The 27,974-nt window shown below is 38.0% G+C and overlaps 2 protein-coding genes across 18 annotated transcripts in view; one reads left to right on the top strand and one right to left on the bottom strand.

Annotated features, from left to right (window-relative positions):
- Window positions 1–112: 112 nt before the first annotated feature.
- mxt (Eukaryotic translation initiation factor mextil) lies at window positions 113–23,173 on the bottom strand. 9 transcript variants are annotated; one of them, XM_074085943.1, is made up of 13 exons: window positions 23,066–23,173; window positions 22,495–22,619; window positions 22,156–22,309; window positions 21,100–21,253; window positions 19,723–19,924; window positions 18,808–18,879; window positions 18,202–18,262; window positions 16,818–16,962; window positions 14,723–14,854; window positions 13,921–14,131; window positions 9,532–9,600; window positions 6,679–6,794; window positions 113–3,637 (listed from the first exon to the last, which is right to left on the bottom strand). In XM_074085943.1, the coding sequence occupies exons 2-13, from the start codon at window positions 22,613–22,615 to the stop codon at window positions 3,533–3,535; spliced, it is 1,542 nt and encodes a 513-aa protein (XP_073942044.1). In that variant the 5' UTR covers window positions 22,616–22,619; window positions 23,066–23,173; the 3' UTR covers window positions 113–3,532. The 9 variants fall into 9 exon arrangements, with proteins under 9 accessions (XP_073942044.1, XP_073942043.1, XP_073942050.1 ...); XM_074085942.1 differs by lacking the exon at window positions 23,066–23,173 and adding an exon at window positions 22,785–23,040; XM_074085944.1 differs by lacking the exons at window positions 113–3,637; window positions 23,066–23,173 and adding exons at window positions 5,067–6,275; window positions 22,785–23,040.
- A 2,210-nt stretch (window positions 23,174–25,383) lies between these two features.
- The window catches only part of Piezo (piezo type mechanosensitive ion channel component), a 58,906-nt gene continuing 56,315 nt past the window's right edge, over window positions 25,384–27,974 (top strand). For all 9 annotated transcript variants that reach the window (XM_074085934.1, XM_074085938.1, XM_074085932.1 and 6 more), the window contains exons 1-2: window positions 25,384–25,569; window positions 26,472–26,543. In XM_074085934.1, coding sequence (XP_073942035.1) covers window positions 26,480–26,543 — 64 coding nt within the window. In that variant the 5' untranslated portion in view covers window positions 25,384–25,569; window positions 26,472–26,479. The remainder of the gene's footprint in view (window positions 25,570–26,471; window positions 26,544–27,974) is intronic.

The raw sequence follows: 27,974 nt of genomic DNA, 5'->3' as shown, positions 1-27,974 counted from the left end.
TTTCGGCTACGACGTTTCGGTTACTTTGAGTCTGATCTTGATCGCTTCAGCAATCGGAGCATAGAAGGCCAAGTAAATGGATTTCGTATTGGTCGGAAATTAAAAAACAAAATCGATAAAACGCTCATTTATTAGAAAATTTGGTAGTTATTAATGTAGCGCTTTGACTTATCTTTAAAAAAGTGTAAGTAAATATTTTCACATATGAGGTGAAGTGAACACCTTTCCATAGCACCAAGTGAAATTGTTTAAAAAGTATGAGTATACAGTTTATTTTGTTAAATCTACTACAATACAAAAAGAAACAATATTATATGTAAATAATCATTTATATTTTGCTGAATAGCATAGCCCGTGTTTTTTCATTTCATGAAATGAGCAGTCTTACTAAGCAGGTACCTAAATTGGTACATAGGTACTTACTCTTTTCTTCCACAAAATAATCAAAAACATAAATTTAGTATAATTAAGAAACAGATAATATACTCCGATAATAAATATTTATAGGAATCAACAATTTATTATTTGGTTTAGAGCACAGCGATTAATTGAAAGAGGTAATTTCAGTACCTAGAATCTTGATACAAAACTACTAGGAGAGTCGGCTTTATTTATTAAAATTAAATACACGGATCACTCACGTATTTGTGGTCGAGCTATGCCCGATACTTTATATTCTTGACATTTGAGTTACGTGTTTAATTAAATAAAAAAGCTCGAACGTTTAGAACAAGGAGACACTTAGTGTATTTTTATCGAACTCTGATAGATACTTAATACATTTTGACACTGATAAAGCTTCTACATTATGTTATCTAAATCTAGGTATGTACTTACATATACATATGCTTGCGACAATTATCATCGGCTAAAGCAAAATAAGTAATTTAATATATAAATTTTAACTTAATTGACAGGCTTTCTCTGAAACAGATAAGTGCTTATGATATAGTGAGAATCGATAAATCTACACGCGAGACTAGTCACTAGTTTAAAGTCTGAAAAATGATCACACAGACACTCAAAAGAAATGCATGCATCCGTCTTAAAGTTAAATGGAATCACTCTGACATCCGGAACAAATCCTAAGAGTCAATATATACAAAAGATAATAAAATAGATTCGTTCGCAAAAACTTTTTAAGGGTACCTATGCCAAAGAACGTGCGTCCTACATCTAATTGTACAGTGGTCTTGCTGTCAAAGTAAGTATTCAGCCAAACCAGAAACAACAATTAGGTATGTTGAAAGTGAAATGTTTCTAATTTAAACTTTTCTAACTTAAATTTTGCAATAGGTACGTAATTATGTAGGTTGGATGACAATGCAAGTACAAAGATCAAATAAAGCTTGCATGTATTTTTTTTAAACTTATATGTTTCAAGTAGGTCTGGAAATTAAAAGGGAGTGTAAATTCTTAACATCGTTACAATTAGTTCGTTTTATAATTTCTATTTTAAAGTTTGAAAGCTTAGCGATTATAAAAAAATCATACTTATACATTGCAGAGTAGTGATCAGGGTAACCTAACTAGAGGTGCGCGCTTTTTAAACATTTTTCAGTTCTTTTAATGCGTTGTGAACCGATCTGGTCAAAAATTTCTAAAACAATTCATAGCGAATCCTTAAAAAAGTTTTAATATAAATTACTGTAAATAATACAAGTGAGAAAAAATAAATAATTTGGTGTGTCTAGTAATACTCTTACTTGTTTCTTTATAATCCTAAGAACCTTATCTATGTGTTACAAGGAAGACTTCGTTTAGTGCTGGCACAGTAAATGGGACTGGCAGTTATGAAATGGATTAGGAAAGTTGTAAAAAACGCTCAGACTCATCCTTTCCATTTAGCTTCCGTTACCTTCTGCGAGAAGTGTACCACACTGCTTTTCAGCAGGTACTTAACCCCTCGTCTGCGGAAACTAAAAAAAATACTGCATTCTCTCTCTTTTGTTTTAATAAGTGCAAATTCTGCTGATTTAAATTAAAAAAGTAGCCTTAAATTTGGTACTGATCCCTATCAAACACAGACAAGGGGTAAAATACTTAAGATTGGTAGGTACTTACTAAAAACTGCCTACTAATATAGCTACCAACATTATAAAATAATTTGAAGCTAGTATCTCTTATTCAAAGCTCTTTGATATAGTATGATAGAACACAACACTTAAGTGCCTGGCGGGCTACTACGAAATTCGAAAATCGTAGTTAGTGTCGTTTCAGTCCCTCTGACACGAGAGTGATACGAACGAGCGGCACAATACGAACTTCGAAGTAGGCCTTCTGTTGCGCCACTCATAAAATTTTAATTTGACGTGTGATGCCATCTCTGTTTATTTGTCCAAATAAACGAAGACGTCATACACTTATCACTCAAAATTTATCGATGAGTGTTGAAACAAGCATCATGTATGTCAGATAGGTACATAATGATTCGCCGAAAAATTATTAGCAGAAACGCAAACCACGTTTTGTAGAGTAGGTGACAAATAATAGATATAGATTGATTTAGGCACTACAAGTTATTTCATAGCTCAGTTACAGTAAACTTTAGCCGGAAAACAGTGGCAATTAATTCGTTTGGCTAAGTGTTCGGTACAAATTAGTACCTAAGTGTATGTACCTTATGTTACTCTGCCAAAAGAAACTAGGAATAATAATCGGCAAATCGTTGAGCACCCAGTCATAGTTCTTTTTTTTTGGAGTGCAGTGGTATTGTGTTAACCATGTGATAAGAATAAATATGACAAGCATAATCTAGTGGACTGTGCGTTTCGAGTGCGTGTAACATAGTGCGGAAGTAATTTCGAAGTTGTATTTATATCGATTATAATCGGCGTGTGAGTGTAGGCCATGCATCCACCCACCTCTTCTACATTTACTCGACGGTTATAATTTATGAAGAAACTCAATGGCTTAGACTTACGTAGCTCGAGCTATTTACGACTTGATGTTTTTTTAGTTCTTACAAGTAAATTTTGCCAGGTGCCTTCTACACAATAGCGTTTAAGATAAGAAATAAGAAGGAAATTACCATCTTGCACAGATAAAAGACGAATCTAGATAGTGACAATCTACAGGTTGCGAAACAATGCTCATAACTTACTCTGCCTTTAAAGTCAAGTATAAAACATGTAGGTTATTTGAAACACTTAGAAATATAATGATATCACGGTCTTATTATTTACGTCGTGATAAGAGTTTGTGGTACTTTTTTTTTGAAGTGTTGGATAAGTTCACATTTTTACACTTGATTGTAGTTACCTACCTTCAACTCATTGTACCCAATTTAGAGAAAATGAAACTGACGTACCTTCTCCGTGCTTTTTACGTTCAAAATGTGAGAGTTACGAAGAGAGTGAGTGGCAGCCTCGTTTAATAATACAAAAATGTTTGTTGTAATTCCCACTCTAGGTTTGGCGTAAATGAGTATCATGAAGAAGATGACATCTGGCAACAGTTACTTATTGTAATAAATCTGGTGAGCTTCATTAAGCTCTATCCCCAGATAAAAGTGCGGCACGTCAGGTGGTGGTTACTCCGGCTCGGGAGAGTCGGGCGCGTCCTCGGCCGCCACGGTGGTCCCCGCCGCGGCGCGCACCTTCTTCAGGTAACTGACGCTGTCGAACTCCAGGCAGCTCTGTTGACACCACACTGTGTTATCCGAGCTCAAACTCTCATCGACCACTCAAAAAAGACGTTACATGAAAAATCATAACACCAGCGCTATACGAGTACGCGTAATTTGAATTTTCCTGAGGTGTTTGATCGAGTCTATAGCAGTAGTGGACTATGTCCGCAAGTTCTCCTGATAAAGACCTTAAACCTAACCCACCACTACTTAGTCCGCCACTGGTCTATGGCACACTTGGCTGGTATAATTTCAGTTAGAAAGCTCATAAATCATTTCTTTCAGACAAATACAATACAAGATCAAACATGATAATGTTAGTAAGTAGTTAAAAAAAAAATAGGGACACTATGCCTGTGTTAGTAAAGTAGCAGGTACAAAGCTCCCGTGACTTTCATAGTCATGTGCATTCCATTTGGGCAAGTCAGATGTAATTGATTGAGTAGTGCCCCCATGGCGATTCCACTACGTTATATAAATAAGCTTGTTTCTGGCTATAAATCTGTATCAAAGACATTAAACCATTTAAATTTGAAAACTACAGCAATTAGGAATATGAACATGCAACTTTCCAGTGTGCTTAATGTATAATTAATGTCTTTGTTAGTCGGCAAACAATAGTGTGCGGTTTGTGGACTTTGTGGCAAGTCGCCACTCAAACGATGCCTGAATAATCAATAATCATTCAATCGACATTGCTTAACGTTAATTTGTTAAAAACGTTATTTCGCTTTAACTTTGTTCTCTCGTTGTTCAAATCGATGGATACGCATAGGGTAAACAGCTCAATTTTTTTGCCCTTCTCTTGCTTTGACAGCGAAAAGAACAACCGTCAGTCAAAGGACCGATAAGTGATACTCTGTGATACAAGCTCATAAGATATATATTTTTTCATTTTTAAAATGCTTGTTACCTACATGTAAATGAGGGCTTTCATTTGACGTGTGGTAAAGATTAAGACTTCTTATAATTGGAGTGGTGCCAATTGAGCTGGTTATCCTGCATTACGTGAGGCAGATACATCGACGCGGTGTAAAAGTGCGGAAAAATTATCAACCAACGAGCGCTGATCATTGACATCTATGTACCTTACCTTAAATAGATGTCGGTGGCGCTAATCTAACGACCTGGAGGACACGGTTGTTAAATATTTTTAACCGCCTTTTACCGTTTTCCAACATATCTGTTAGGCTACGCTCACATAGCGTATGAGCGAATTCATACACAGTAATTATGCACCTATCTATACTATATAGTACATCCGTAATCCGTACTGCAATGTATGTCAACACGCTCATGCAACTACACATGTAATTCACGAATAAATACCGATATGATAAAATGGATCGCTGTGTGAACGTACCCTTAGTGAAGTGATTGCAAAAAAGATAGGAAGATAGAGAGAGGAAGGTGTTAGTTAGCTACACGGAAAGACAAATTACTTGAACGTTTTATTAGAAATCGAATTGACAAGAAAAAAGAGAATGACACGAATAATTTTGTTATCATTTAAAATAAAAAAGAATATCAATAAATTAACATTAAATAGAGTTAACATTTTAATTTGGAACTTTACTGAGATAACCTCTTTAATTCGAATAAACCTAACATCTTTTACCTGTAACGAACCCCTCTTGAATACCCATTCTGTCCGAGTAGCATGAAAACGACATAAATTTGATTAATCATAATCAAACTGATCACGTAAACACTTTCATAATGTCATCGTCATCACAACTAAATATAACATGTAAATTTAATTATAAAATCTAACAAGTAGGGGGTCAACACAAAATAAAGGCTATATTTTCAATAAATGTATAAAAAAATAATATTGGATAATACTTTGCTTTTCACTCAATAACTTTCTAATGAGATCTTGAATCAGTTTAGAATTTAATTTACCTAAAAGTAATACTACACGTTCGTTTATAGAGATCAGTCTTAGAGCAGTGACGGTCATCGTCGTTCAAATTGGGCCCACCAAGAGATCAGCGCATACGTCTCGTTATACTGGCGTCAGTCTTATATCTCTTAACTACACTTACTCTATTAGAAATCACAGATTTTTCGAGATAACAGTTATCACTTATACTTAGCAGTCCGTATAGCTGTCGAGGGCCAAACGAAACGACGATTCATCATCTGTTCATCAGTGAGATTTTACCATACACGTATCTAGAATATAAATACACCGATATTTAAGCCCCAAAGCCAAAACGTACACAGGTTAGTGAGAGGTAGTACAAGCATACAAGCTCAGTGCGTAAAATAGCTCAGATCTCCATGATATGTGTAAAACGACTTCAATGCGTCCAGCATCTCTCTGCAAAGCCCCGGGGGTCGAAGTTAATCTCAGGTTCCCATCAAGGAATTAGAAAACTTACGACATTCGATACTACGGCTGAACGCATTCAAGTATTTCATCGCGGGTCAGCGATGCATGACATTGTCTGCATAAATATCAAACAAGCATATGAAACATTTTTTAAAAATGTTGTCTCGTCACGCGGTCGCCGACGCCGCGCGCCGTCGGGAGGTTCGGGAAGGGATCGAGGGGCACGGGGTGGCGGGGGGAGGCCCGCTAGCGCTAGAGTTCGTCGGCGTCGCCGCGCCCGGCGCCCGCGCCCGCGCCCGCGCCTGCCAGCTGCAACAACATTGCCTCAGCGAGCGAAACCGGCTCCGACTACGGCTGCTACCGACCCCGAATACCGACCAGCGACGGTTTCGCTGTCTCTTTACTCTACCCGCGAAGTATAAAACAAAATTAGGCTCTCGTCGAACAGACTCAAAAAGAAAACAAAATCAACGTCGCGATAAAAAATAGTTTTTCAGAAACCCCGTTCCGAACGTCTCCCGACCCGATCGGGTCGGAGCGTCGGTGCCTGTCGGCGCGCTCGGGCTGGGCGCGGACGAGGCAGTCAGTAGAAGTTGCGGCAGAGCAGCGCGGCCAGGTAGTTGGGGTGGTGCAGCGGGGCCCAGGCCACCAGGCGGCGCGCGGGCGCGGGCGCCGGCGCGGGCTGCGGCCGGCGCGGCGCGGGGGGCGTTACCTTGCGCGCCAGCTCCGGCGGGAAGGCGGCCAGCCCGGCCGGCGGCAGCTTGCTGAGCGGTGAGTCCGCGTACTGCACCAGCGTCTCGTACGTGTACGTCTGCCGCGACCCGCCGCCTGCCGTACACACGCTCTTAGCCGACACTCCCGACAGACCCCTATACCCGATACCCGCGGTTAGGGTTAGGCACGCCCGCCAGCTCGAAAGACGTGCTCTTGCCGAACGCCAGACAGAAGTCAATTTCTCAAATCTGTCCTAACGTTATAGCCGAGTTCCTCTTTAATGGGTGTGTTTGCTACCGCGAGTATTGGGGTTCTTGGGATCGATCGACAGTGGAAATGTTTAACCATTATTGGAGTCAGACGAAGTGAGAGACCAACAAGGTTCACAATGTTCACATCACTTTTTTTAAAAGGGTCTCTTTATAGAAGTTGAGGTTGGTCATGAGATAATATCTAATCGATAGAGTCAAACCTCTTCTTAATATTCAGATCACAAATAATAGATCTGCATCACCAATATCGAAGTGAAATACACTAGGTATAATAAGCTAGATGATGTTCTTCATAAAAGAATAGGGTATATTGCGCAAATCTCTGCGCAGGGGGCGACACTAGCACAAACCGTAAACAAACCGCCACGACAACATCAGTTCTCTTTACACTTTGTTGCCATGACGGATCATGAGCATATTTTATTGGTAACAAAATAACATGATATTTGGGAGATTTGAAAAAAAAAGTGTACTCTTTCTTTTTTTTTATTTTAGAACAAATATGGTTTTTCCTACTCAGCACAATCGTTTAAAAAATGTTGAGTCAGTTTTGTCACGCCCATACTGAGTGTATGAAAAAATAAAAACCGGGCAAGAGCAAGTTGGACTCGCGCACCGAGGGTTCCGTGCACATTTATAGGTATGTAAACGGGAATCGTGTCTTGAAGATATTTCTCGATTTTTCCGAGTGATTTAATACATCCAGTGTATGCAGAGCCCCCTACTCTTAAGTAAAATGTACGCAGTGTGGGGTCAGATTAAATTGGTCATTAATATTTACACAGACATAAAAACATCAAGATTTTTTAGAATTTTCTAATTGGTTGTGTTATAATAGCTACCTTCATACCAAATTTCAAGTTTCTAGGACAACTGGAAGTGCCTTACGGGTTTTCAGTGCACTGTATTTTTTTTTATTTGACTGGATGGCAAACGAGCAAGTGGGTCTCCTGATGGTAAGAGATCACCACCGCCCATAGACACCTATGGAAACACGTTGTTTAATGACTGTAACTTTTGATTGCATTGACTTAGAAGTTTGATTTTTTTCAGGGCTTCAAGGGACCGCAGATTTAAGTATTCCATTTCAGCATGATACGTCCACGCGTTCCTGAGAAAAAGGGTCTTGACAGACGGACGGACGGACGGACGGTCAACAAAGTTCCGTTTTTTCCTTTCGAGGTACGGAACCCTAAAAAAACGCCGCAAAACTGTCATTTTTTGGGGACCTTTTTTAAACGATCGAAATCGATTGTGCTCTTGATTCTGAGTAGGAAAAACCATATAAAAAAAAGGGTGCACTTTTTTCTGAAAACGCCCATTTACATCGATAGTAACGATAGAGCCATATTTCCGAAAACTAATGAACTGTTTACGATTTATGCTAGAGCTGCATTCTGACGGCACAACATTGCAGTAATATTTCCTATTAATTTTATATCATCCAGAACGAACTTTGAAAGGACCTTCACTCATTGTCAATTAAACCACTTATAAAGGATAATGTGTAGGAATAAGTTTACCTTCGACTGCTGAGTGCAGCAGTTAAATGTACCAAACTGTGTCGCACAAATCAAAGCGTGTCTGATATACATAAATAAACATAAGAAAAGCTTCGCAGGCTCGCGATCTTTTTAGCAAACAGTAATTTAACAAAAATATATTTTAAAGCGAAAACTTTACATTCCGTCGATGCATTGCAACGTTTCGCAAGACACTAAGCAATCATGTCAAATTCAATCACAAGCAAATATGTTTATAATAATTATAATTATTGACTGACTTCTGCATACTACTCTTGTTATTACTTTCATTACATGACATTGAACGACATAAATGGAACTAAACACAACATGGAATGGTAAAACATTTGAGTATGATTATTGACAACATGTTAATAGTGGAAGATGTAACAATTAACTGAAGATACACAGTCCCCCAACCTTGTAGTCAGATTTCCAAAAGAATTAAAATTTAACCATTCGATCTGTCACAGTAATTGCAATAGAAGACGTGTCGAAAAAATTTTTTAGCACATAAAATGTTCATATTTCAATGATTGTTAGATATGACACCGCAGTGACAGAGACCAACCGTTCAACAGCGACTTTGCATATCCGGGACAAAGATTAAAAATTAAAATATGATGATGTTTTTCCTTTCAATTGGGACCGATTAATTGGCAAATTGATGTCATTCAATTGCACTTAAATAAAAAAGTACAACATCAAGTTTCTCTGTTAAAAAAAATACTTACTAACTTCATTGTACATAAAGGTTTGTCGCCCTTGCACAATTTGCAGTCGGTCTAGCTTTTTATTACACATCCGACTCGACTTGCTACATTGACGGGGCGCGGTCGTATTGTTGGGCAATGTCTGTCACGCGGGTGATATGCAGGATCAAGAGTTTGATTCACTTTTAAATAATATAAGGGATTTTATTTATTTCCCGGGAATTTCTTATTGTAACAACAATTACAAATTTATCTATAAAACTTGACTGAGAGTCAATAAAAAATCCCTTCCACCATTTAGAAGTTCGGCAAAAATAGTTGATCCTGGTAATGTGTAGCTCACCTTGGTTCTTGTCGGAGGAGGCAGCGCGCGAGAAGCGCGGGCGCCGCGGCGTGGCCTCGCCCTCGCCGGCTGCGCAACAGGACCGTTACACCCACACACGCACAACGGCCCACGGCCCACGGCCCACGGCACACAGCGACAGCCGCACGGGGATCGCCACCCTTCATCACGTCGAGCCTACCCAAACGAACTTTCGACAACACCTATACCGATTTTTGACTCCTAATTAACGAATGTCATCACGTTTTAAATATTACCAAGAACGAAACAATCATTACGACCGATTATCCGTTGGAATAAATCGTCATCGTTTGTTTTTTAATGCGTACTTCGTATGAGTAAGCTCGAAGTAGTTTAGTGAGGTGGTCTCCGTGCCGCGGGATGAACGTTACTATTGAAAGAGCCTGCTCGCCGTCACGGCAGGTTTTAGCGCGTCATGTATGATTTGTTAACATGTTTTTTCATGATAGTGCGATAAATTTGGAAGACCCGCTGCCGAAACCGTGGATCGATGTGATCGGATGTTGTTTTTAAAAAATATACAATATTAATACATAATAATAAGAACACATAGAATAATAAATATGCTCGCTTTAACCAGCCTGACACCTTATACATGAATGAATTACCATGGCTGAGAATAACATGAATTCAATTGTTCACTTAAAGATAAGATGTTCAACTTTCATACTGTGAAAACTACATGCTTCAGTCAGTCGATACAAGATTTGATTATCTTTGCTACTAAAATCACACTCATTATTTTGTAAACACAAACTCATGCCACATTAGATTCGCGTATCGCATCTTCATGCTATTAAAATTATGATATTTAGCGCCGACGACTACCGCTCTGCAAAAAGAGCAAACTAAGAAACAACGGTTTTACTACGAACTGGTGAAAATATCAAGGCGAACGAAAACATCAAGCAAATACAATATAATACTTTTCTCAAACATGACATGAAAAGTTGACGTTGTGTTACAAATAATAGGCCGAGAAGTATCGCGCTGCAGGCGCTGTGGCTCAGCTGCGTGCGCGCGGTCACTCTAGCGGCCTGCAAAGAGATTTCATACAACCTTGCAGGCCGCTGGCCGGCAATGCGACCGTCTTTTGTTTCGACGCGCGCTCTGCGACACGCACGCGGCCCACGCACAGCACCACCGCAGCACGCACAGCAGCACCGCCAGCAGCCAGCGCGACACGCGCGTACACAACAGGGCGACCAGACTAGCGTCCCGCCAGCTTCATTTCTTGTTTTTTATTTTTATTTTATTTCATGTAATGTTTGAGAAAAGCACTATGCAAGCCTCGGCCGGAACCTGGGGTTGCCGGCCTCGCATCCCTATCCGTCTATATCTGCTTGGCCGGCAACCCCCTACTTCCCGGCCTCTACAGTAATGTACTATTACCGCTCATTTAATTTTAATTATCTTAAAATCTATTTAGGTTAAATGAAATTTTGATTTTCAAGGTCTGTTTATAAGTAATTTACCTGTACGTTATGCCAATCCAATTTATGGAAAGTGTAAACAAACCGATTTCATCAAAATAACACACACTGGTTCTGATCAATAACACATTTATCTATATTTCGTGTCTTTTAACTAGACGTCTAATCACTTTTTTCACCAAAATTCACTTGATTTCAATATATAATTTTCATTTGAAAAATCTTCGTCAAAACCTGACGTTATTTCTTGAATGAAACTCGTGTATAATCTGTAATAGCATAGACTAGAGTAGAGTAGGTGGAAAATTTGACATTTTAAAAATCGATTAATACCTACTTGATTGAATAAGTGATAATTATTGATTTACCTTAAAATTAATAGTTACTGCTTTTATAATTGAATAAACAGTCTAATAGTCCCCGGCGGCCCCGCTATTCCTGGCACGGTAGCGGCCATGGTAACGGCGGGGCAGGGGGTGCTATAGCTAATCACCGGCAGAGGCCCGGCTACGACAACCTTTGGCCCTGGCAACATATAACTGCCGAACACTGCGGACCGATGAAAAGATACTGGAACTGGAGGAAGAATTGAGCAGGTTACGATGGGGAATCATAGGGTTGTCAGAAGTCCGTAGAGGGGGGGAGGATACGGTAACCCTGAAGCCCGGTAACTTGCTCTATTTCCGGGAGGGCGACCACCAGTCCCAGGGAGGTGTCGGGTTTATCGTCCACGAGTCCCTCGTGAACAACGTGGTGAAGATCGAGAGTGTGTCGAACCGGGTAGCATGCCTTGTACTCAGAATGACCCAACGATATTCGTTGAAGGTCATACAGGTATACGCTCCGAACTCGACGCACTCCGACGATGAGGTGGAGGCTATGTATGAGGATATTTCCATAGCCATGCATAGCTCCAGAACTCACTTCACGGTTGTTATGGGGGACTTTAACGCAAAGCTGGGCAAACGAGACGGTGAAGAGATGAGAGTGGGGAAATATTCAACGACGCGCACATATTCAACGATGTCTCCGTGATCAGTGCGGTTAAAACCGGGAATGATCACCGTAAGGTATAAGGCTCATTGAATATCCAGTTCAAGCTTGAAAGGCCTCGACTGATGAAATCTACGCTCCGCCCAGAACCTGCTCAGCTCCAAAACTCCGAGAGCTTTCCGCTTGAACTTCAAAACCGTTTCAAATGCCTAGGTAGCGACGTGGACGATTACAACGACGGGTTTGTGGAAGCTGTCCATTCGCACCTTTAAAATTAAACTTAAATAATTCGAAATTTTCTCATTTTAAAATTCAACCATATTGTGTTTTATTTAAAGTTTATTTTGGAACTGTGAATATTTCTAATTGTTCCAGTTTAATGTTAAAGGTGCGAATGGTCGGGTCTATGTTCTTCAAGACCCGCCGTACTGCAACCAAAAGGATTTCGGACTCCACCCTTAGGCTCATGGAGGTGAGGCGTGAGATGATTCTGCAGTCCTCTGGTGACGCTTGTCGCTATCGGCAGCTCAACAGACAGATCTCAAAGTCTCTGAAGCGTAACAGGGGCTCTAAGGTGTTTACCAGGGATCTGTCTGTTGGTCAAAGCCGGTTGATGAAGTTGAAGACCGACGATGGCAGAATCGTTTCATCCAAACCTGAGCTGTTGGAGGAAGTTGAGGTTTTATGGACAGCTATACACGACAACCCGAACACCCGTCGAAATTCTAGCTAAAGACCCGAGGGCTAGATTAACCCGACACTATACCGAAGACATCCCGGACGTCAGCCTGTACGAGATTATTATGGCCCTCAAACAGCTTAAGAATGGCAAAGCCCTGGGTGACGACGGAATTACAGCCGAACTCCTGAACGCGGGTGGTAGACCAGTACTTAATCAGACGCTGTTTAGTTCCGTCCTTCACCAAGGGAGAACGCCGAAAGCATGGAACAGAAGTGTGGTGGTGCTCTTCTTCAAAAATGGTGATAATACCTTCCTGAAGAACTTTAGACCCATCTCACTTCTGAGCCATGTTTACAAGCTGTTTTCAATATTCAATTGCAATAGCTCACATGATTAAATGTCTGTGGTCGGGTTAATGGCGTCTTTGTTAACCCTTACTATAAATTGGATTGACATAAACCATACACTGATTCGGCTAACAAAATTTATAAACTGAAATAAATAGCAATATTAGGACATTTTGTTGTGAAACGAAAAATAAGCACATAATTTTATCGGTAACTTTCGTGAGACAGCGGCACTTTTCCCGATCAGTTGTTTTGTATGGTTAACTATAATTTAAAGTTAACTTTTTAGACTCCACCAATACTTGAAGTTCTAAACAACTAATCTCACTCAATATAACATTCGGATCACAATAGAAAATTCATTACTACAGTTACCAACCGCAAAGCGTACACGTCGCCATCAAATATAAATAGAAGTAGACGAAGAAATATCCAAATAAGAAATTGAAATTGAGATTGAAAACTAGTATAAGAAATTATAAGAAGTAACAGTGATATAAGCAGAACTCCATTTGTTTTATTTTATCTTGTTACTAGGAGTCCACACTTTGGCCCATAGGGATTTTTTTGTATATTTATGATTTCCAAGTACTTTTTCCATTGCTTTTACCACTTTATCTGGTCTTGTTCCTTCATCTATCACACATACTATTTGTCTGAGTGATGCTTGGTCAGTTCCGCTTCTAGTATTCTTTTTTAAATCGCTTAGAAAACCCAGGATAATAGGGAAATTCATACTAAACATTGAGGCCCGATTGAGACCTAAAGTATCACTATCAAGACAATATTTCGAGACGTCTACAATGTTGTAAAGTTTTCATCAAAAAATTAGACCCTTATGCTCATTATACGCTTTTTTAGTGGAACGCGGGCATTAGTTGTCAGGTAAGTTTAGGTTTAGGGTGCAAGTTACCTGCGAGTTCAGCGGCGGCGGCGGCGGCGGCGGGCGGCGTGGGCACGAACACGTCGTCGTCGTCGTGGTCGCCGTTGAGCGCGCGGTCGTCGCGCAGCAGCAGCGCGGCGCCGGGCCGCTGCGACAGCGTGAAGAAGTCGCCGGAGCCCGCGCCCAGCGCCTCCAGCGCGCCCGCGCTCTCGAAGTACTCGTCCAGCACCAGCTTCGCCGTCTGCCAACACGTCACGTTAATACACGGTTACTCTCTATTATAATAGTTTCACACGAGGGCAGGATAGTGGCAGAACAGTCGTTCGACGTACGCACCGAGACAGAACAGTACTGTCGAGACAAATACCTGTTTCACCACTTTTTGGTAAGTTCATGATAACTGCCACAAAATAAGATTTCAATAGCGAGGTTGCATACTATTTTGATAATTTAATAGCACGGTTTGCTGTCACTGTGTGATTATCTTCTAAAACAAACGCAACTGACAAATACAAATCATGAGAAATCAGACCAATATATTTTAAAATAATAAAGATATTCAAAAATAAATTCAATCAACTTACTAAAAATAAAAAAATATTTTTGGGGTGTCTGAAGTTTTCAGTTATTTAATTAACACCTTGTATAGGAAATCTAAATTTAAGAAACAGTTTCAATCCCCATAGAAAATTGTGAGAAGTTTCCGAAATTTTCCTATATGAAAAAATCTGCAATTTTGGTAAGTTTCTGATATTGAGATGATTGAGATAAAAAATCGTCTTTCTGCCATATTGTTAACAACTTAAAAATAAAAATAAAATTAAGAGACTACCTTGACGAGATCCAAATTGTGGCCCGTGATCTTGATGGAATGTTGACCAAAAGACACAGTGTACTTATATTCTCCTAAAGCGGCGTCGTTCGTTGAAAAACTATGTAGCAAAGCCCGATTGTGAGGCGATTTCTGAAAATCACATTACGAAAATTGGTTAAATAAACAGCACAAAATACAGTTGGACATAAGTATGCTATTACTAGAAAGAATAAAATTACTACATTAAATAATTACCACTCAACGTGGGAAAAAATCGATACCTACCAAAATAATCGACACGTCAAAATCTGGCATTTATTACTAACTATACTTAAAACTGGAATTCAAGACCAAAAAATCTACGACAATGTTGCCACTGAAATAAAATGTGTGTACAATAGTACATTCCTTTTTTTTAAAACACACGATAGAATATTCTTTTCATTAGTAATTTCGATTCTATAATTTAAAGAAGTAATTTTGTTTACTTACTTTTACATAAATACTTGACGCCTGAATAAAAACTTAATTATTTCGTAATTTTTGGTTGAAAAACTGGTATTGTGCTTGTATTTCTTCAGGTATTCATAACATTTGGTGCAATAATTTACAATTAAGATAAAATGAAACTAATATTTGATTTAACTTTTTACATACTGCAGAGTAATAGTGTGTAGCGCGCTTTATGGGGTTTATGGTGGCTAAATATGGTGGTTAACTGTTAAAAAAAAAAAATTTAACCTTTTCAAATTCCTTTCCTGTGATTTAATATGAGGCCTATTACTAAGACTCAGTTGTCCGTATGTCATTAGGCTGTACTGTATCTCATAACATAAACCATCGCAGTTGAAATTTTCATAGATAATGTATTTTGTTGCGGCCATAACAACAAATACGAAAAAACGGAATAAAATAAATATTCAGGACTACACTGTGGTAGAACAACGCAACCTTATCCTTTTTATGTTCCTTAGAATAAAATTGTCTCAATGTTAGTTGAGAGTTGAAAATAAATTAGTAAATATATTTTTTCACAAAATCCTTATTTAATAACAATACAAGGAATCATATTAAAACAGGTTATTATTATTCCCCTCAATGGCGTTGTACGGTGATTGTAGTTTTTGCAACTTGATAGCAAAATCCCAGAAACCACGCGGAGACAACTTGCGCATTAAAAAATGTCAACGAGAGTCGAGAGTAGTATAGAATTTTGTGATCACTGTTAAAAAAGGTTGGCGAAACCTGAAAAGTTTATTTAACAGTGACAGAAGTGACATTGAGAGATTTAACAGTGACATATCTGTCGTAGATTTTTTGGTCTTGAATTCCAGTTTTTAGTATAGCCTGGACGAATATGATGTGCCGTGTGGTGTCTCGGTCGAAAATTGCACCTCCCCATCTCGTCCCGTGGGTGTCGTAAGAGGCGACTAAGGGATAAACCGGAGGATGGGCAGCAGCGTCCTCCGCGAACTATCAGGCATAACTGCGGTCGCCAACCCGCCTGCCAAGCGTGGCGACTAAGGCATTTTCCCCCCAAAGGATAAAAAATGAGCCAACACAATCAGCCCAGACCCCTAGTCCCAGACGGCCCTGCTATTCCTGGCTCCGGTAGCGGCTATGGTAACCGCGGGGCAGGGGGTGCTATAGCACCGGCAGAGGCCCAGCTACCAAAAACGCAAACAAGATGGAGCGACGACCTGGTTAAGATCGCTAGATCGCGGTGGATGCGAAAAGCACAAGATCGGTCTGAGTGGAGAGCCTTGGGGGAGGCCTATGTCCAGCAGTGGACGTCTTTCGGCTGACATGATTATGATGATGATGATGATATGAACTGGACCACCGGTCGCCAACCGACCGACGGTCGGGAGCTAAATCGTATAGTATAGGACAACGTTTCCTAAAGCAGGTTCTACTGAACCTTAGGGGTTCCGTTGTATTTTGAAGGTTCCGTAAATAGATATCAATAAAATTGTATCGGTAATTGCGCGATCAGTGAAAAATGCTATCGAAGATTGATTCCGCCAAGTAACCTTGAGGGTATAACAGGTGGAGCTAAAAGTAAACAGATACAGGGTGTTTACAATCAGAAGGGCAAGATGGTGAGTCCTACCTCGCGTGGGCGCGGCGCTTCGTCGGAACCAGCGGAGTCGAGCGAGCCGCGGGAGCCGCGCGCGCCTCCCGCCTCCAGCGAGCCCTCCAGCCGCACCGGCGACGCGTTGCGGCGGATCGTGTCGCCGATCAGGTGCTTAGCGTGACTATAAACAAACAACCCAAGCTGTTAAAGGTCGAGCGGTTTTATTTGATTTCTTTTTCTTCTTCTTTGCTCTTTCCCACTTTATGCGGGGTCGGCTCTCCTAATTTTGCGGCGCCAGGACAATCTGTCCTACGTTGTCGGGTCAGGCAGGTTTTCTTCCGATTTTAGTTTGGTCTATACCTACTTTGTTTTATTTAGTATTAGAAAAAGGGTAAACAATCTTGATGGGTCTTTTTATTGAAAAATGTTATAAAAAAAAAGAAACTATTCTATTACTTATAATACCAAAAGCATGTAAATGATCATTTGTCCTTGCTAATTGTTACATATTTTCTTTGGCTTATTTTTCAAGTGTTTTTCAATAAAAATACACATAGATCGCTTACCTTCATTCGAATGCTAAAAAAATCGAAGCATGCTTGTCCTCCGGGCACGGGCAGTAAAGGGCGCCCTCTACCTTTTTTATTCTCTGGCAGGCATAGTGTTTTCTTAAGAAACTAGCATCTTTCAAGCGTCGTCGTCGTGCCAGCGCTGGCGTTGCGTCGCTGCGGCGTCGACGTCGACGCTGCGTCGACGCTGGCACAATGACGCGTCAACGGAAACCGCATGTGTTGAATAAATGATTTGAGGATTAGCGAATCTGGATATATGCATACAGTAACTGACGATTAACCCTTTTACATGCCCCGCGAATTTAGATATACGCTACCACAAAATTAATCACAGTTTTATATTGTTTACCTATGAGGGATTGATTTTAAAACGAATGATATTTTTAACGACTTCCAATTGATTTTGTGCCATATTGTAAGTTTAGCATGGTCCAATATTTTTGTGTACATTTATGTTGTCACTATATGCACTATGCCTGGAAAAGGGTTAACCAATCGAACTAAAATTGTATTACTTAAAACTTGTACTGATATTGGTCTATCATTTAATGCCTAGGTAAAGGTAAATTTATACTATAACACATTTTGGTCCGAAATTAAGACAACTTTACAAGTTTCTCAACACTAAGTCATCCCCAAGTACCTATCTCACTTATTATTTCAAAGCTTACAACTAGGAATAAAGAATGTTGAAAATAGCCTGAATGGCTTCGAGAAAAGTATGGTACGGCCGTTTGTTTTTGTTTTGCTCGACTTGGCGGGGGCACTGCCGTGCCCCAGATTATAACATAGCTTTGGTATCAAAGTAAGAACTACGATTCCAAGAACAGTATGTAGTGTTCACTCACTTAACATTTTCTTCATTGGGCCCAGTAATTTGAACAAGGCGCTCCTTTGCTCCAGGGCTTACTGAAAAACAGATGCGCATTTACCATCAATAAGCGGAATATTGTGAAGTTTCGGCGTTAGTACGTGGATCGTGGTGTTAACAGTTGGAGAGAAGATAGAATCGAAACAAACGCATGAAATATGATTTTATAGCTGGCGTCAAACTTCAAGGTCTGCAGAAAATTAAAGTAAGTGTATGCAGCTTGGAAGTCAACTCCTGCCAAGCACAGATATGAGCCAATGCACGGGCTTCATACAACCTGCGCGATCTCGCACCAAACAAAAGATTGACGCAAACTGAGTTAGAAAATTAAAAGTTCTAAAATCACCATCTGCAAATAAGTTGGTATGATATTGTTAATTAATCAAACTAGATTACATTTTCATTAATATTAGTATCCAAAACCCATGCAGAAAAATTAGCTGTCTTATCACGTTATTTGACCACACCCGAAGTCAGAGTCAGATTAGGCCTCATGAATAGATTTAGGCAACAGTAAGCATTATCAAGTGGCATGTGAAGAAGTCCGACGGCCCATGCAAGCGTCACGCGCGTGCGTCCGTACCTCGCTGGAACGATATGATCGTGTCGCTTAGCTCCTCGATCATGTGCACGCGCCTGCCTTTGATACCCATCACTGCAACACCATAACACAGCTTCAGACTCGCCGCCTCACACTTGCCCACCCACGACTTTATACCACTGCTTTAACCATTGGACTGTCTTCCTTCATTATACCCAATTCACAAGACCATAGTACTATTTTGTTAAATTTTGACCATTTTCATATATCAGAGTAATACAATTTGACATGCAACCTTGCTAATAAAAACAAAGCAGTTAACAAATCTATATAAAAAATATATCTATATATGGATCAGTTAATAGTACAACAACTTATTCATTCATCATGTATTTCATCTTTGAAAGAATGCGATTGCCTTATCAACATGCAGAATAAGGCAAGACAAATCGTCAACTAAACAGATAACACTACAGACAGATAAGCATTACATTTAAATTTAATCATGCATTGTTCCCCAGAATCATTGTCTTTATCTCTTAAATATTTAACATGCGAAATACGGCGCTTTTAAATTGTCATACAGTCAACATCATAAATAAGTGATCACTTCTGTATCTTGTCCCTTTCATTTGTTACACAATTTCGTATGTTTGAATAAACATGACGTAAAAGTGACAAGGTACAAAAGTGATCACTTATTTATGACGTTGACTGTACACTCTGGTAACATATTGAAATTAAAAAAAAAATACTATTTCATTTAATTTCAGCCTTCTTGGTAGCTGCAAGACGTAAATAGGAGCATGGGCAATAGCACAAAAATCCTTTAGCCCTTGTACCATCATGTGTCTCATAAATAATTAGGAGCAATTATTTATCAAACAGATAGACAATTGCCTGACAGAGAGCTACAAAAGGGTACAGCAGTATATTTTTACAAATATAAAACATTACCTTTTCCAGAATCAGCATTTCGAATGACAACCTCATCCTTGGAATAGTTTTTGCCAGGGATCTTGGTGGGCTTCGGGAACTTTCCAGAGGGTTTAATAACTTCGCCGGGGGCCAGCATCGCGGGCGGCTCGGCGGGCGCAGCCAGCGTGGGGGACGCGGCGCCGCCCGCCCCCGCGCCCTCCATTGTCGGTACCAGGAGTGGCTGCACATATATCAACCAACATCATGCATACTACAATATCTATTATAACCAGGGGTCGGTCAAAAAGTGCGGATGACGTAAAAATTACGTAATCTTGGACACAAGATGATGTTTTTATTTAAACTTAGCATTAATCAAGTAACAAAATAATCGTAAATAAATCAATGGACTTCAGTGAATAAAATAAATTTCATATCGTTTAATAAAGAGGTTGATAAATGATGTGATAATTGTTTATGAAAATCAAAAATACTATTTGAAATCATCCTATAAGTGGTTTGAGTTTTGACAACATCAGCACTTTTTGTCCGACCCCTGATTATAACTATCTTTGTACATATGTATCTTCACTATGCTAAAAAAAAAACATTCAAATTAAATTTCAAAATACAGCAGCATTAGCAGCCTAATGTGATCAAAGATGCATTGCAAATATTTAGTCCACTTATAAATGAATGCATGTAAGTGCTTAGAAGTGTTAGATTTTAGAAATAGAACTGACTAAAGGGATAGAAGGAATTATGGAACGTCAAACCCATCTAGTGTCAGAGCAAAACTAGTATTACCCAAACCGAATTTCGGTTTTGTATGTACCAGTTTTTGCTTTCATGGATTATGGAAACGACTTTAACAGTTTGCTATGTGGGGGGTAAAAAAATCTAGCTTGCTCTTATCTCTAAGAAAATGCATTTCTCAAGTTTTGACCCTTAAGAGGTATTTCGCTATTAATTTTTAATCATGCACTTATTTTAGTTTTTGTAATTATAAATATTAATATAACCAATTAGTTAATCATTTGGTTGCTCTAAAAAAAAATGTAATAATAACAAAGTACATATTTCACGAAAAATTAAGATGCATGAGTGGCAGAGTCACTCTCAGTCTAATGCTCCCACATGCCTCACAAATAACACACAAAACCACTAATTTAACCTCTTAACTCCCCAAAACCAAATCTTCAGTCCAACACTAAATCCATTATAAGAAAAATAATAACAATTCATCTTTGGAAAATAAAAAAGAGTAGACTAATGAATGAATTAACCTTTTGGTGTTATAACAAAATAGAGAACATGGAATACTCAAGTGATCCACTTGACATTATTATCAAATTTATGTGAAGGTTGAGTGCACATGGCACAAGCCTAGTAACAAGATTTTTTGTTAAAATTTACCTCTGCATGTGTACCACGGTGTCTGTAATACTGACTCATATAATCTGAACTCTGCCACTGCTTCGCACGCAGTTCAATCAACTCGAGAAGATGCAGTCTTGTTTTCTTATCCAAACGTTCATCCTGTGAACCATTGCGGAACACAACAAAGTATCTGGAAAATAATTAATTATCATATAAAATCATTATATTTATTAAAGGATATACCCCTAAGTAACTTGAAACAGTGGAAAAGAAGAAGTGCTACCACTAATATTTTGTTAGTCTCCATTCTATAGATATACCTAAGCATTAAGCAGAAGCCGTGGTGGCCTAGTGGTTTGACCTATCGCCTCTCAAACAGAGGGTCGTGGGTTCAAACCCCGGCTCGCACCTCTGAGTTTTTCGAAATTCATGTGCGGAATTACATTTGAAATTTACCACGAGCTTTGCGGTGAAGGAAAACATCGTGAGGAAACCTGCACAAACCTGCGAAGCAATTCAATGGTGCGTGTGAAGTTCCCAATCCGCACTGGGCCCGCGTGGGAACAATGGCCCAAGCCCTCTTGTTCTGAGAGGAAGCCTGTGCCCAGCAGTGGGACGTATATAGGCTGGGATGATGATTAAGCAGATATCATTGAGTATCCTAGTACTATTTTACAAATTAAGTTTTAGTAGAAAGCATTAAAAGATACATGGAGGTTGCTTTTTTTACCATACTTGTATTAAGGTGTATTTTACTGAAGTCATAAGATAATCAATAGGATGTTCTAGCCAAATTTAATAACGGTATGTGGAATGATGAATCATAGCTACTTAATTAAGGATATTAATATCAGTTCCGGTTATCGATCTTAAAGTAGTCAAAGAAGATTTATTTAGAAATTGTAAGAGGAAAAACAATGAAAATAATGTTAATAGAAGGTGCCTCATAGACTACAACCCTATCCAAAACTTTTTTGGTGTGTATTTTTTTCAAATACTCAATAATTACAGGTTACTGAGCAGAGCTTCATAACCCAGGTTATGTGCAGAAGCATCACCAGATTATACATACATAGCACAACACAAACTAACCTATCGAGAAAATCTTTGTAGAGTGCTTCAAGCTGAGCGCCATAAAGTTTTAAGTTTGAATACATGGTTGACACATTGCCATGAAGCGCACGGTCATAGTTGCCCTGCATCATTTCATATGCCACTGCTTCCGTCAACACTATGAGATCATCCACTGAAAACGAAAGTAGAATACTGATATCCACTAAGAATAATACATAACTATTATAATTGCCTAATCATAAATATGACTAAATCAGAGGTACAACCAAGTAACTTTATTAGATTCAATATGGGAAAAAAAAACCTTTCATTGGACCTGGATTCTAAGAAGATTCTGGTAAGAAATAATGGGCATACCGGAATTTATTTTGACATCCAATGCAGAGTTGCGGTTATGAGCAGAACTGGTGGTCGATTTCAATGGTCTGGGCACTTCCAGTTTCTTAACCGTGCGGGTCATTTTCGTTACAGTCGACATGGTGCTGGAAAAATATTATTAACCATTTAAGTTCATAATAAAAGCTACGCGTCAGTTTCATTTAATCGCTGCTAATGTGAAACGCCGAGTGAGCGATGAGTAACCTTGTCATAATTATACACAATGAAATGAAACCAACAAATACGCTGTGAAATATTAGGGAACTCACTCATCCATGGCGACCGCGACTCGATGCAATATATGCACACTAGAACCACTAAAACGCGTGAAAAGTGAAAGTGATGACAATGATCCTAGTGAATAAATTCGGAACAAATCCAATACGTGTTCATTACTCGTAAGAAGGGTTTTTCGTACAATAAAAACAGATTAGCTGATAAAATTTTGACTTTATGGAGATTTAATATTTTGCTCGTCGAAAAACATTTAGACAAAACAATTGAATACCATGGAACGCTATGAAAATAGGAAATAAACAAGAAAACTCACCTGGCTACGCCATTAATTCGCAATAAAAATAAAATTGATAGTGCTGAAAACCGATTATGTTGGTAACGTTGATATTTTAAATAAATGTTATTTTATCGATTTTTATGAAATGAAAATATTTATTATCACGCAAAAACTTTTTTAGAACTTACATAAACAGAAAAAAATATTGTAATAAATACTACACAGAACCGATAATAACTAGTCTTATTGACACAGCGCTAGCAGCACAGCACTAGCTAACGAAAAGTATTGCCACACACAAGAACATATGGAATTGGTAGAAAAGGTGACGCAAGGACCCAACATGTGACAGTGTCTGAACGTGCGATTCGTGTTAGGGATAACCTTTTTTCATACTTTATGTAGAAATTAGTCTATGGCTGATTTCAAATGAAGAGTTTTTGTTTTCTTACTTATGTCAATGTCTTTTACAAATATACATATCGGTTACTTTTAAAATATAATCCTTTTCATTTAATCACTGGGTAAAGACTATTACAGCCTTTACAATTCGCAATTTAAAGATAAATCAGAATATATACAAAATAAATAATCAATCAATACATACACTTATATTCTGCTACATTGTAGCAAAATTTATTTTTTATGTAACTGTGTACCTACATTCTAAAAGTTTTTTTGCATACAGTTATATAGAATTTGAAGGTAGCACCTAGCCCAATATTTAACTTAAAAAAATCTAGCCATTATAAAAATTTAATGACTTTGTTATTCCACGGCCACACGAAAGAGACAACTAGCTATATCTGTGCGACACAATTCTCTTCATCCAAAAAAACCTGCCTTCCTGCCAATTTTACATAAATTACAGTAAATCACAAACATAAGTATCACCTACAGCACATAAGTTGCTAGCATTTTCAAAGCCTGAATAAAAACAGTATGATCGAACTGCCACCCTAACAAAAATAAATCGCTACTAGAAAAGTACCTACATTACAACAAAAATCATTGAAGTTGTGAAATGATAATAATAAATTAATAAATAAATATCTCGGGACAATTCACACCAATTGACCTAGTCCCAAAGTAAGCTTAGCAAAGCTTGTGTTATGGGTACTAAGCAACGGATAAAAATAATTATATAGATATAGATACATACTTAAATACATATTAAACATCCAAGACCAGAGAACAAACATTCGTATTTTTCATACAAATATCTGCGCCGACACGGGAATCGAACCCGGGACCTCAAGCTTCGTAGTCAGGTTCTCTAACCACTAGGCCATCTGGTCGTTAAAAATGTCCAGAAATGATAAATATTAAAATAATATTCTAAGGTGTGACATTTTTAACAGTAAAAAAAGTATGAAATAATAAAATATGAAATGAATAGTTGCTAAATAAACAATCTCTTAAATAATATTTCCAGAAATTAAAAATTGTTGAATTAAAAATACTCATTCTAATCATTCCAGGTAATGAATATTCGACAAATGAAAAAATATGAAACGTTTTAAATGATATTCGATTAAAAGTATGTCGACATTTTTCAGGGGTTAACACATTTTTGACAGAACGAGGTTTACTTTACATTATATTCGCTGGCTGGACCTATAGTAGGGGGTGGTCATCGACGTCGTCGATCGGCAACGCCTGAGCGCCTGACAGTTACTGAAAAAACTACCCTCATCTTTTATCTTACTATGACTAAGGTAGACCATCATTTAAATAGATTTAACAATCAAAATTTCAAGACTTTTAGTACCTTGTTTTCTGAGTTGCGATATTTTTGATGCTTATTAATTATTATTCAACGAGATTCTTTTTGACAGTTGAGCCAATGAGGTCTATCGCGTATGAATCTGCCGCTAGAGGCGCTAGTGTAGCGTGAGGTCTCCGAAATGTCAAATCTCATAGTTTTTGGGTGAGGTACGCGGGTTTATTTAAAATTAGAATAATTTTGTGAATATTTTGCAATATCTGAAATTAATTATGGCAAATATGTGTTCCGCGGCAATGAATGTCTGTGTTTTGAGACAGTTTTGTCTTTCTTAAACCTTTGTCCTCCCTTTTTTCCGAACAAAACGGGGACTATGCAACACTGTGGCATGCTCGATATTTTTATGGTATGGTCTTAAGGTGTATTAAATATGATTTTAATCTTAACTTTGTTTTCACGCCCGTTAACAGACTTTGAAAGCCATACTTAAAAACCTCACGCAACAGTGCGCCATCTAGTGAGACAAAAAACGATAGCCCTCATTGGAGATTAAATCTTAATCTCATAATACTTCGAATTGTTTAGTAAATTTTTATTTCCATGGTCTGGCAATATTATTCCTGAGTGTCATCTCGGGTGTGGATGATCTTGGTTGTGTTGTTATTCAAAAATGTAGTTATGTCGTAAAATGTGTGAAAATTTTGCTAATTTAACTTATCACACTAACAAATTTTTACTTTAAGTTTAAAGTGGTGTTGTGCTTCATTAACTTACGTTTTGGTTTGTTCACCTAATTTTGGAGTCCTTATTTAAGGTGAGTTTTTAAAGTTTTCCTATTTTGCAATTTTGAAGCAAATACAGATGTAGAATTTGTTTTATTCTATACAGTATTATTCGTTTCGCTTTAATTGTGCAACAGTGCGTAAATGGCAAAGCTATTTTAGACAGTTTTGTAAACTGTAAACAACATTTTCGGCGTAATCATAGAAAACGTAAATTACAGCACAAGATCTCAAGGTGGTCAAACCTAAGTTATTTTCTTAGCCAACTTTGCTTACACCCGAAAGTACACATTGTACACTATCCCACATATTTTATATCTGAGAAAATAGTAAGGTAAAAAAAAAAATTTAAACTTATAAATCAGAATATCATTACAAAATTTTTATTATTACTTAGCTAATAATCTTTATTACTTAAGATTTTATAACTAAGGAGGTCTGAAGGTCTTCATTTTGGATCACTGTTATATTATAGTTAAGTAAGATCTGTGTGTGTATATTAAAAAGTTAAAAGTAGAGAATGTACTGTAATCTTTATTATTAGATTTTACTTTGATGTGATGAGATTTATTAGTTACTAGCTTTTGCTCGCGGCTTCCCCTGCGTGGAAATTGGTTATCGCTCACTGTTCCCTCGGGAACTGTGTATTTTTCTGGGATAAAAAGTAGCCTATGCCACTCTCTGGCCTATAAACTATCTCTATACCAAAAATCACTTCATTCCATCGCTCCGTTACGGTGTGAAAGATGGACATACACACAAACATACAAACACACTTTCACATTTATAATATTATTAAGTATGGATTAGTATGGATTCCTACATAGATATGTAACTACTAAATTTAATAATTTGTGCAAGATTTGGATAAATAGGTACAAATTAAGGTAGGTAAAGTTTTGACCTTACCAGTTTTTGTTTTCTTTTTTTACAGTTGGCAATATGGCAAAATACTATGTAGCAGCATTGTTGGTCCGCATTGTGCTCCCGGCGGGCCTGCTACTTAGTAAGTTTTTTTTTATTAAAACTAACTAACTAATGATCTACAGAGATTTTAACCCGTTGAATGCCCTGGGCACCACAGTGGTGCGTATCTAAGTACTTGTGATTAGTTACTAGTTTCAATCACCCTTTAACTATGGTACTAGTTCAAAATTACCCAAAAAAGTTGTTGGTCACGCAACGGGTTAAATTCAAGGCAGACAAATATCAAGGTTGAGCCCTTGATATTAGCTAATTTCTTGCGATTTATTTACTCTCTTCCTATGACAAATTATTAGTTTTTAAAATGTGAACTAATAAAATCACCACCAAAAATATTAGTGGACACCCAGTTTCAGACATACAAGCTCCAATAGAATTTACTGATCATCAAGAAAGACAAATAAATACCAAAAAATGTCTAAAATAATAAGAGTACTGGCTATTTAAGTAACATAATTGGTTGTCTGAAAGAGATCGCTTTTTAGCGATAAGACCGCCTATTGTCTACCTGTTTTTTTTATTTTTGTAATGTCTCCGTACTGCTTTTGGTGATCAATAAATAATATTTGTATTGTATTATATAAGGTCGGGGTACTTTGGCCCTGAAGGGTAACTTTGGCCGTTGGGATTAACTTGGTCCTACTTTTATTATTGCTTTGAGAATATGGCTCTTGTTTTTATTACTTTTTATTTTAGGTTTTATGTGGTTTTCATATGGGCCAAAGTAACCCTCCAATCGGTCCAAATACCCCGACCTTACGGTATCATATTCTACATGCAAGTGCCTGCCCCTACTGGGATTTAAACTGGCTTAAGAAAACGAGAACAGATTTAAGGGATGTCTAGATTGATTTTTAGGGGTACAAATCACTAATCTCTCTGTCTAGTTGTTTGTGAAGTTTATCATAAGCGTTAAAAATTAAATACTTCAATAAATTAACCTAGGTGTAGCAATTATTTTAATACAAGCCTTTTAGCAAAAAGGCTATTTCCATTGTCATCCAATTTATGAATTTGAAGTCAGTCCAATAAATGAATGTGGGTGAAATTGAGTTCCATGATTTAACCACAAATATGTGACGATCTGTCAGAAAAGGACCCTTATGGCAGTTTCTAGTTACGGAGATATTGACGTTTTTGTAAAATCCTTTGAAATTATCATTTTTTTGTTTTGTTTAATTTACTTGCAACTTTTATATATGAAGGTTTAATGTAAAAAAAAAAAGTATATGACTTAGGGTCATAATTCTTTTTATATTAGATAGCTTATTTAACGCAGATTTAGGATCTATGCTTAACTCAATACCTGCCATAAGGACCCATTGCAAGTTAAATAAAAGCTTGTAAAAAAAGAATAGTGTGTTGCACATATTTTTAACAAATTAATGACTTTAAATTGTATAATATGTGTCACTGGCCATAACCATATTTATTGAAAAATTTTGCTGCCTTT

This window comes from Choristoneura fumiferana, chromosome 3, assembly GCF_025370935.1.
Source record: "Choristoneura fumiferana chromosome 3, NRCan_CFum_1, whole genome shotgun sequence".
NCBI classification, from domain to species: domain Eukaryota; kingdom Metazoa; phylum Arthropoda; class Insecta; order Lepidoptera; family Tortricidae; genus Choristoneura; species Choristoneura fumiferana.
Note: the sequence above shows the minus strand (reverse complement) of the source record. Positions and strands in the feature narration are given on the sequence as shown.